Raw genomic sequence first — 12074 nt, 5'->3', positions numbered from 1 at the left:
CGAGAGTCTGGAAGGAGTTTTTAGAACAGAGAAATAATGTATAGAGGAAAATAATGAAACTTGATATAACGAATAGAGAATATTGGGGTGCAAAAGTATAATAGAATATTAGTGGAAAATAAAATAATTAAATATATGCAATTATATTGCAGAAATGAACGGTGTACGGAATAAAAAAATAAAAAAAAAACGTTCATGCGGAAAAACTGAGGAGTAAAATTATCTAAAATTGTTTTAAAAAACACTGTGCAGAATATTTATTTTTAAAGGTAAAGATTTTTTTAATATGTTCTTACCGATCCTTACCATTTAGAGAATGCTGAAATTATTTAATGACCCCATACAATAAGTGATTATCTTCAACAATTTTGTTCACGGATACTCTACATCACTGACAACAAAGACTTACAGTAGAGAATAACAGAAAATATTTTCATTCAACAGACAAATGGAACTGATGAGTTTACAGTAGTTACAAAAATTGAAAAGGATATAGCAAATCTTGAGAAATTTCCTACTTTTTGAATTTAGGAACAATACAAATAAAAGTGTTACAATACGTCCATTGTTCTTACTAGTAGTCTAGTAATCTACTTCTGATTTGATTTAAAAAAAAATTAAAAGTACGTTGTTGTGTACAATTTACCAATTAACTTAGTGGTATTAGCCGTTTTCTTCATTTTAGTGACGTCACTATTTTGCAAATGGTTTCCTGTCGAAAACATCAAAAGAACAGTTGTCTTTCGTTTGTTTATCTTGAATTGTGATATTTTTATTGTATTTGTAAGTATTTAAATGAAAAGTTTGTGTATTAACAAACAAACAATCACATCAATTAATATCCATTCACCTCCTTGATATATTTTGCCCGAAAACCGCTCCGCGTTGAAGGGTCATTTGCATACAACTATTTTCATCCAAATAGTCGATTGGAAGACTCTTCTTACTTAAACATCGCATAATGAAACATAAATAAACCAAGATTGTGGAGTTTAAAGTTCTGAAGATAATTGCAAAAATATAATAATAATAAATGACAGTCTCGAAGATTAAATGAAATGGCCGCCATTTTTTAAAACGAATTTTGAGCAAAATAAGTTAACCGACTTCAATATTCTACACTTTTTGCAAATCATTCACACAACCAGTCTATTTGATTAAGTGTTTTCGGTCTTGTAACAAAGAGTATTTTGTTGAAATCTATATGAATACAGCGAAATAAACATTTTATGAAGGCCTTATGGGTTATTGGTCAGATCTCCAGACTGGCATTAGGGACTGTCTCAAAATACTTTTGTTAAGTTACAGTACACACACATTAGTCCAAATAATTATGACATCTGGCAAGGCTATTTTATTTTTTTTCTGGGACGCCAACTCTAGGAAGGCATCCCAGAAAAAAAAAAAAATAGCATTGCCAGACGTCATCATTATTTGGACTACACACACATATATTTTTGCTTTCACTAAAGTAAAAAAAAAATATTTTAATGCTAAGTAAATTGTTATACACTTATCATTCAAATTTTATGTGCACAATTTATTTCTTGGATCAATTAATTTAACAACTTGAGAACTGTTCAAACTAATTTTTATTTAGTTTAAAAAAGTTTTTTGTTCTTAATCTCATACATGTCATAAGTTGAAAAAAAATTCCTAATTTTTAATGGAATTTTAAAAACTTATCTGATATCTTGTCTGAATTGATAATTTTTCAAGCAGCAAATTATTCACCCACTAATCATCTAATGCCATTTGAAGTTTTGTAGTGACCTCAGAACCCTCCCTATTCAAGCTGTATTTAGTCTATTTTTGCAAACTTCTTCGCTTGAAATCATAAAAAGTTCATATTTTGTGACAAAATGGATACATCTATAACTACCTTTAAATTAACAGATTCTAATTTCTAAAAGTCTATTAATTTTGGTAGTGTCTTTTTAATGTTCCAAAGTTATGCCCCTTTACAAATGGAAAAAAATGCTGATTTTTTTTCATTTACATTCTCTAACTTATGTTTGTCACAATCAATTATGAAACTTGTTACCTCAAAACTCAGATGAAGTACAAATTTGGTTAGCATCACCTTAAAGTTTTACCATTCTTCTGTTATGGCCCTTTATTACTAAATTGTATATATATGATCATAGGTGGATTTAGGGGGGGGGGGGGCCAGGGGGCCCGGGCCCCCCCTTTTTGGGAAATAATTTGGTTGCTTATATAGGGAATCACTGAAGCGTGACTGGAGCGGGCCCCCTCTTATGTCAGTCAGTGGGCCCCCACTTATGAAAATTTCTGGATCCGCCACTGATGATAAGCAAGTTGGGGCATCATCTGTGTTCCATGGACACAGGGACACATTCCCCTTTTATTATCCAATTAAATTAAGAAGATTAACAAAGTATTTTAACCTGACATGTGAAGGTACAATGTACATTTTACCTACATTGCATGTGGGGACATGCCATCATTATCCAACCAGTAATATAGATATTATTACAATTTGATATTCTGACCCCAGCTAGAAACACAACCTTTTGTCACCATACAACATTGAACATGTTTTCAGAAGAAATTTTAATGCTTACTGGCCATGCTGCCTGGAAAATCAGTTTTTCCCATAATTCATTAAAACAAAAATAATTCACTGTCCCTACAATGTAAAGGTTAATAGACTTGGACTAGTGAATTAAAGAACTACCTTCTAGCTGCTGTAAATTCAGAAATTATTGTCAATGTGTGCATTTATTATTGCTATTTTGCCATTTTAGACTAAATTGATTTTAATTTTCGCGATAATGAGTGAAATCGTGTTTAATTCTTATTTTTTTTCAAAATTTCAAAACGTGAGTTTAAACTATTGTGATTATAATCCTGCTGCAATTTTCCGCAATAATTAAAAACATCATAATCATTTCTGAATTAACAGTATTACTTAGGATTTAAGGGCAGAAAAGCACATGCAATAGGCTACCGACATGCATATCTGTTCTGTCATTGCTACATCATATACACATGTGTCTACAAAACATTTTTTTCTGATAAAAACAGGGTCTGGTATCATGGAAGATGAGGTTCCAGCTGAAGAGTCTGTTGGACTAGACTTGGACAATAAAGATCGTACCATTACTATTACTGGTTTAAGTCTGGAGGATGCTGCAAAGATAATTCTACAAGAACAAGAAACACCAGGACATTATCAGATTCTGACTCAGGATATACCTGATGTTCCCGTATCTGATGGACAGGCCTGTGTGACTGTTGTGCAGGAAGGAACTGATAATGACATGGGAGGTAACTCAATCGGTAGATCATTATTTTGTAAAAATACATGTACATGTACCAGTAATTTACACACAAAACTCAAAATTTAAATTTTTAACTTAATTTGCGTTCATGGTTGCTTTTTTTTTTTTAACATTTATAAGGAGAAATGGAAGATAGTGCTACAAATAACCACCAAAGTTAAGAATTTTAATTGTAAGCAGTTAACAGATCTTAAAGTATTTTTTTTACAACACACATTCTTTTAATGTTTTTTTTTATCATTTACCAAATTAAACATGTTTTCAGGAATTTCATCAAACGACAATGGTACATGTACATGTATATACAATTATTACATGCAAAATAAAATAACAGGTACATGTAATTTGTATCCGAATATGTCTAGATGAGAAGAACATGTACAAGAACATTTTCATGTTTAAAATGCATACATAAATTAGGCCTTTTGTTTTCTTGTTTGAATTGTTTTACATTGTCATTTTGGGGCTTTTTATAGCTGACTATGCGGTATGGGCTTTGCTCATTGTTGAAGGCCATACAGTGACCTATAATCTTTAATTTCTGTGTCAATTTGGTCTCTTGTGGAGAGTTGTCTCATTGGCGATCATACATGTACCACATCTTCTTTTTTTTTATATGTATACAGGTATTGAAATTGATAATTTTCTATACTGTGGGTTCATTATCATTCCTTGTATACCAATTTCCATGGGTTTCCTGGATACATGTACAGATGAACAACAAATTCACATGTTCCAACGAATTGCATATTTTCTATACTAAGGCTTTAATTTGTATGCAGAGATTAGCAAAACCACAAAATCAAATATCCACAAAAATGCAAGTTTTCCTCAATCCATGAAAAATTGATACATTGTGTCAGTGAAAATAAATTAATCTACAGTATGTTTATATTTATGATTTCCATATTTTTGTCCTTGTCAATTAATTTATTTTTATTCCCCACCTACGATACATGTACTTCATACTTTGTACACTTCAAACTTAGTATACATGTTCCCTATGATATGATCTTTTTAATTTTAATGCCAAATTAGAGGGTTTACCCCAATTTCACGGTCCACTGAACATAGAAAATGATAGTGCGAGTGGGGCATTCGTGTACTGTGGACACATTCTTGTTACATTTTGTACTTAACCAGTGAGTTTGCATGTTTTTATTACCGGTACCTTGATTCAAATTTGTTCCTCTTCAAATAAATATCAAAAGATCATTTAGTACCAACCAAAAAACTGAAATTTAATGTTTTAAATACATTGTCGTTACAAGTACATCTGAGATCCGAATGTTAAAATCACTTCATAAATTATTCGGTCATTTCAATCAATGGCATTTACATATATATATATATATATATATACATGTATATCTATTTTAATAATCCTAATATTCCCATTTCAGTTTTTGATGGTAATTTAGAGCAAACAGGAGAAACAATGTACATCACACCAGATATGATAAACTCTGGTGCTATTCAAATGAGTGATGGTTCCTTATACCTGACACAAGACATTGAAGAACAAGGGGAAGAGAGGGGTGAATACAATACTATCTATATCACACCAGGGGAGTTAGAATCAGCTCAAAGACAGACCTGTCAATCAGCACCAATTGAGGAGGAGTCTAATATCATGGAGGCTGATAATTCTGAGGTTAAAGTTGAAGATAATTGTGATTTGGTGTCGGAGCCGAATGAGGAAAAGTGTGATTTAGAGAGTTGTAAAACTTTACATGTAAATGTTATAAACATGGGAGAGGACGTACCTACAGATGAACAGACCTCACAGGATTCAATAATAAATCAAAATGTTGCTTCAATTGTAGAGAATTCAACAGATACAACAAATGGTAAGGTGTTACATCATTGACCAAAAAACTCCTCTTTCACCTTTCTAGTCAAAACAGTTACAAAATGCATCAAAATACCTGGTTTTTTTTCTTGCCTGTGAAGAAAGTTGTGGAACACGCGACATAGGTGTTGCTTTTCCAGCAGTGTAAACAATTGTTAAGTTTTTTTGTAAGTCAGTTTGAAAGGAACTTCTTGTGATACATGTAAATCAATGATATTTTCTAAAATGTTGCACTACTATCAGTAAATTTCAGTTTGTCAACCATATCGAGGTCCTGTCCCTAATTTTACAGTTCAGTGACTTTGAATTGATAAGCCATGCATGTTGCTGTTAATCAGATTGTCTTTTTCTCTATTTTTATTTTGTTAGAGTTTTGGTAAAAATTACATTATAAGTTGATGTAGCAGTATATAATCTGACATTCTTAGAGGAATATTTAGGAAGCTGAGAATATATAGAAGTGATATATGTTTTTGTGGTGATTTTTATGACTTTGTCCCAATGTACACTGTATATATTTAATTTACTTTTTTTTTAAGGTAAAGAAAATATAAATGAAGAGACAGAAAGCCAAGTTGTTACAGAGAAGTACATAGGAGAAGCTGTCAAACAAGAACCCTTAGTTACAGAGGATGTCAAGACGATTGATCTGTCTAAACCAATAGCTGTCACCGATACTACAGAGATAATCATTAAAGGAAAGAAATGTGTCTTAATGCCTAATCCGGATACAGGACAACTCTGTGCTTATCCAGTTGTTCCTCCTCAATGTAAGTGTTTTGCCTGATACAGAACAAACATATCCTTACATCTGTAAAGAAAAAAAAAACATATATATATATTAAAGACGAGCCCATCTAGTTCAACACTGTTGAATAATAAATACTTGTCAAGATATTTCGTATTGTTTTGTATAGTAAATTTATTGTCACATCAGTAAAAAACGATTGTCTAGTGGTCAGAATGTACCAGTAAATAATTATATTGTCTGAATGTCCATGGAACCTTTGAAAGTTTTTGCAAACACCTTTTAAAATTCACATGAATTGTTTAACAAAATTGAGAACCAAAATGTAATTGATTTGATAGTATCACCTATTTCTGTTTTGTGATTATCATATGTTTGTATTCATTCTTTTGTTTAAAAATTTTAGCTAAAAAGAAGCGAGGTCGTCCAAAGAAACCAACTGACCAAGATTATCTACCACCAGCTGGTCAGAACGAGGAAGTAGTTAAAGGAAAACCTGTCAAACGAGTGGTTAATAAAATAGACCAAGCTAATGCTGTAGAGGGCTTACTGGAATTATCAAATACAGGTTTCAAATTTGTACATTTATACTTATCAGGCTTTTTGTTAGTTGGGCCTTAATTTGGGTAGTCAAATCTATGCTGTGTCTATTATTCATGTGTCTATGCCATGTGCAATGATTTTTTCTGAACAATGAAAACGTCGCATAAGACACATTTTACAGTAAAAATGTACTGTAAATATATAGCAAAAAAAAGATTAGACAAATGCCATAATTTCCAGATATACAGTCTATTTGATTATCTGTAATGTGTTTCAATCAAAGCAGTTCATGAAAAGTATGCATTGGACTGTTACAGCTCAATTATGTAGTTTTATTATCGCTAAAAGTGTTTGTCTACTTGCAGAATTTATTTTGTTATAAATCATAAATTGTATTGCATGATTAGTCACAAGGGAATTCAATTTGTCAGGAAGAAATTGCAGAGATAGATTATTCTTCATGTAAAAACATTTTATTTTTCAAGACTGAAAATCCTTCTGTCACAAAATACCTTTAAATTTTTATGGCTTCAGTTATTTTAATACAACTGCAAAAAAATTTTTGGGATCGTATGATAATGATAATGGTATGATGTCGTTGTTGTCATCCGAAGACACATTGGTTTCCGAACAATAACTTTAGTTTAAGGAGGCTCGAGGGTATAAAAATTTCAGAAAAAAATTAAACATTTGTTTTTCATTACAATTTTTATTTATTACCTTTTGTAGTTGTAACTTTATCATATGGTACAAAAAACATTCAAGACCATTAATTCGTGTTGGCCCCAGATGACTTTTAAAATGTAAACATCATTGAAAAAGTTCCAAATTATCTCCCTTTGGTGGATAAATGCCATTTTTTGGCTTTAAAATTGAAATATCTCTTTTAACTCATGGGTGACCTATATTTTTTAATATAATTTCGATATATGCTGTACTTAACTAAATTATTGTAAAATTTGAGCGATTTCTGTAATAAATTTCTTTTTTTATTTCGATATTACCTTTATTTCTCCTATTAGTTCAACAGAAAATTAACACTTTTACAAAGATGTATGCTTCTTTCGAAGGCAGATTGTGAGCGCAAATGAACGGTGACCCGATTTTTTTATTTTATTTTTCTATTAACTATAAGATAAAGTTCATTTATAGAAAAATATAGAGAAATCCTATATAAATGATTTAGACCCGTGAACCCCCTTAAGCGAAAAGATCTTTATGAAATGTTTTCAGAAGGTTCAATACCACAAAAGAAAGGTTGGGATTGATTTTGGGGATGATGGTCCCAACCCTTTAGGAATTAGGGGTCCAAAAGGGGCCCAAAACAAGCATTTTTTCTACTTTCAGGATAATAACTTGTGTATTAGTATTTCAATTGCTCTGAAATTGTACCACAATTTTTAAAACCACAAGTAGAAGATTGTGATTCATTTTAGGGGTTAAGGGGCCAACAAGTTCGGAATTCAGGACCAAAAAGGGGCCAAAAACAAAATTCTTCGTTTCCAGACAACAACTTGTGTGTAACTATATGGATCTGTCTGAAATTGTACCACAATGTTCCATATAACAAAGGGGAGGCTGGGATTGAGTTTTTGGTTAATTGCCAAAAACAAGTAGTTATTAGGGGTCAAAAAAGGGCCAAAAAGAAGCATGTTTCTAGTTTCCAGACAATAACTTGTCTTTAAGTGTATGTATCTCTCTGAAATTGTACTACAAGGTTCCATACTACAAAGGAAAGGCTGGGATTGAGTTTTGGGGTTATTGCTCCAAGGGGGGGTTCAATAAGTGGGGGAGGATTTTTATGCCCCACCTACGATAGTAGAGGGGCATTATGTTTTCTGGTCTGTGCGTCCATTTGTCCGTCCATCTGTCCGTTGGTCCGTCTGTCCCGCTCCAGGTTAAAGTTTTTGGTCAAGGTAGTTTTTGATGAAGTTGAAGTCCAATCCGTTAATCGACTTCAAACTTAGTACACATGTTCCCTATGATATGATCTTTCTAATTTTAATGCCAAATTAGAGTTTTTACCCCAATTTCACGGTCCACTGAACATGGAAAATGATAGTGCGAGTGGGGCATTCGTGTACTGAGGACACATTCTTGTTGTTTACCATATTTTTAAGGGTTTTATAAAAAAAATTATAAATTTTTCAAATTTTGATTTTTGAAAAGTTTCAAGAAGAAATCTTCAATTGCACAGTATCGCGTAATAAATTTGTTAGATCTTTGACTACATTTATTTTGTGTCAAAAACCTATATTATGTCAAAAATTTGATCACAATCCAAATTCAGAGAGTATCAAGCTAGAATATTGTGACCAAATTTGTTCAGGGTTTGACCACTGCGGTCGTCTCAGGCTGCGCTCAGCAAAGCATTTTATTTTTTTATCTGACAACATTTTTTGGCTCTACATGTAATAAAAAAGACTGGGATAAATCTTTTATATAAAATGCAATGCATACATTGTACATAATGAAGTTAAAAGAATAAATGATTTCTATTACTTGACCTTTATTGTCATTATGTAATCAGCTACATTACTTTATAGCAGGAAACAGACTGATTGTGTATTTTTTTAAATTAGATATATATTCTAAAAAATATTTTATATAAATTTTATTTATCTTTTTAAGGACCTGATGGAATAAGACGGAGTGGCAGGGCTAGGAAGAAGAAGGCATTAGAAGGTATAAAAATAAATATATTAGTTATTTACCCTTTTGCCAACGAATCCCAGTTTACCGTTTTACAGGGATCAGATTACATCTATTATGTTTCCCTCTGAAAACATTGCAAACACAAGTTATCGTTCTTTATTGAATACCCAAATGTAAGTGTAAACATGGCACTTCGGTTTGTTGAAAACTGTGTCAAAATCAGATGAAATTTACGGATTTTACTTGAATTTGAAATTAGGGAACAAATTTTTGATAGAATTAGGAAGAATTGAAGCCAGACTAGTATACTTTTTAGACATAAAATGCTGTTTTATGTACAAAATACTTGAAAAGGAAATCGTCAGTTTAATGAATTTGTACAACATTGTTAAAATTTTCAAACTTTTGCCGTTTTGGGATTGAAAATTATGATTTTTGGTCTAAAAGTCGAATTTCAGGAATTTCTTACGTTTTATTGGCCAAAAAATGGAAACTTTTTTTTATGACAAATTTTATCAAAACATGATTAAAACTGTATCATTATATCTATGGTGTAAGTGAACAAAATAAAGAAATAAATAACTAGAGAAAACTAGTTATTAACCTGATTTTTGTGACAAAAATGTCGGTTATTGATTTGGGGATGTACGGTGGGCGGCCGGGCGGTTGGGCAGTCAGGTGGTCGGGCAGGCGGCAATCAAATGTTGTCCGTGCATTAACTCATGAACCATTCAACCAAAGCTTTTAAAATTTTAATATGTTGTTACTGACAACTAAATGAAGGTCAAGTTCAATAATGGCGATTTTGACTTTTACTGTTCAGGAGTTATGGTTCTTGAAAGATTGAAAAATGGAGTTTCCAGTCGTGTCCGTGCATTTACGCATGAACTGTTCTACCAAAGCTTCCCAAATTTTAATATGTTGTTACTGATGACAAAATAGAGGTCAAGTTTAATAATGACGATTTTGACTTTTACCGTTCAGGAGTTATGGTTCTTGAAAGATTGAAAAATGGAGTTTCCAGTTGTGTCCGTGCATTTACGCATGAACTGTTCTACCAAAGCTTCCCAAATTTTAATATGTTGTTACTGATGACAAAATAGAGGTCAAGTTAAATAATGACGATTTTGACTTTTACGGTTCAGGAGTTATGGTTCTTGAAAGATTGAAAAATGGTGTTTCCAGTTGTGTCCATGCATTTTCTCATGAACCATTCAACCAAAGCTTTTGAAATTTTTATATGTTGTTACTGATGACAAAATAGAGGTCAAGTTCAATAATGACGATTTTGACTTTTACGGTTCAGGCGTTATGGTTCTTGAAAGATTGTAAAATGGCGTTTCCATTCACGTTGTTGCATTTACTCATGAACCATTCAATCTAAGCTTTTCAAATTTTAATATGTTGATACTGATGACAAAATGGAGGTCAAATTTGATATTGACAATTTTCACTTTCACCATTCATTAGTAATGGTTCATTAGTAATGGTGATATTGCCAGGACACAAATAAATATTAATAAATCCGGTTTGCTGTCGTTGTGAGAGCCTCTTGTTGATATTTATTATGAAGTTCTCTCACTTGTGTCATCTGAAGCCATCATCACAGAGTAGCTTCTGTCAGGGCAGCTATCAGAGAAAGGGTTGAATGAAAGAAAACAAATTTTATGTCATGTGCCAACAATCATTAAAACTTTGGTTATGCTTTAGTTTGAAAATAGATGCTGGAAAGTAGTTTCATTCATCCTGTAAGTCCTTTCATTTTAAAATGTTTTAGGAATAATTTTCCAAACCGACTGTTGATGAGGTGTAAAATGTTGACAAATATAATGAAGATATATATTCTTTTAGAATCAGAACATGGCTTTGTTTCCAAGGCAAAAGAAGAACCTCTTGCCTCTTGGCAATTTGTTTATTTTTCCTTTAAAAGGACTCGATACTCAAAAATATTAGACAATGATGTTTTGTATCAGTGCAGCAATGTCACATGCTCAAGTCTATCCACATTAATTTATCAATGAAATACTTCATTCATACAACCAAACAACTATCATAACGTCTTGTACACATACAAGTAGTTTTACTATAAACTATTTTATTTTTTAATAAATGTACAGTTTATACAAATTGCTGTCAGATATAAATGGCATTTTATTTTTTAATATTGGCTTCATCAGCTTGTCTTAACAGGCTTACATAATATTCTTGCTGATAAGGTCATTATCAACAATTAAAAGATGTAAAAGTCAACCTTGTAGATTTGAAAAAGAGCAGACTAATAATGCTGCTACAAGGCAGCACTCACAGCCGCAAAGTGGAAAGAGATTACTATACGTTACAATAACTTGTTTCCCAATCTAATGTAAATAAATATGTTTACTAAAACAGATAAATGTTTTAGTTGAACCACATCAATTTATACAAATGAAGGCACTTTTCCCAGTTGTTGAGATTTGAAAACTTTGTCATATTGAATTTTTCTGCAAATGGTGTAAACTTTTTTCTATAGACGAAAAAGGTGTTTTTTTTTACAATCATTCAGATTATATGGATATAAGAAGATGTTATATGGAAAAATGTTTTAAAGATAAAAAAAATAAAGATTTTGTGAGAGTAATACTAGATTTAAAAGCTGAGATGAGATATCAATATATTTACGTATTTACAGATTATGAATTAGAAGATAGCGATGAAGAAAATCAGGACCAAAATCAGTCAAGTGTGACAGATGAGAAAGATTATGTACCACCATCTTACACCTTTGCATCTCCAAATACAGGTATTGAATGTTTACACAAAAAGAAAGACTGAACTTAATTCTCGTGAGATAAAGAAAAAAGACCATTATTGAAAATACTATTGCATCCTTTGGTTGCAGTGTCAAATAAAAATCCTAATCAAATATGAAAAAATCTGGTATGAAGATTAGTGTGTTATTTGATCTTTTATGTTCTGTTTTTGTTTCGTTGCA

At 31.7% G+C, this 12074-nt stretch overlaps 1 protein-coding gene across 2 annotated transcripts in view; it reads left to right on the top strand.

Annotated features, from left to right (window-relative positions):
- The first annotated feature begins 659 nt into the window (after positions 1 to 659).
- Positions 660 to 12074, top strand: part of LOC139490592 (uncharacterized) — a 116972-nt gene continuing 105557 nt past the window's right edge. The window contains exons 1-7 of one of the 2 annotated variants that reach the window (XM_071277468.1): positions 660 to 783; positions 3049 to 3291; positions 4709 to 5155; positions 5697 to 5927; positions 6312 to 6473; positions 9080 to 9133; positions 11772 to 11882. In XM_071277468.1, coding sequence (XP_071133569.1) covers positions 3060 to 3291; positions 4709 to 5155; positions 5697 to 5927; positions 6312 to 6473; positions 9080 to 9133; positions 11772 to 11882 — 1237 coding nt within the window. In that variant the 5' untranslated portion in view covers positions 660 to 783; positions 3049 to 3059. Of the gene's footprint in view, positions 784 to 3048; positions 3304 to 4708; positions 5156 to 5696; positions 5928 to 6311; positions 6474 to 9079; positions 9134 to 11771; positions 11883 to 12074 lie in introns of both variants that reach the window. The other variant, XM_071277467.1, reaches the window with a different exon arrangement.

Source organism: Mytilus edulis, chromosome 10 (genome assembly GCF_963676685.1).
Source record: "Mytilus edulis chromosome 10, xbMytEdul2.2, whole genome shotgun sequence".
Taxonomy (NCBI): Eukaryota; Metazoa; Mollusca; class Bivalvia; order Mytilida; family Mytilidae; genus Mytilus; species Mytilus edulis.
Note: the sequence above shows the minus strand (reverse complement) of the source record. Positions and strands in the feature narration are given on the sequence as shown.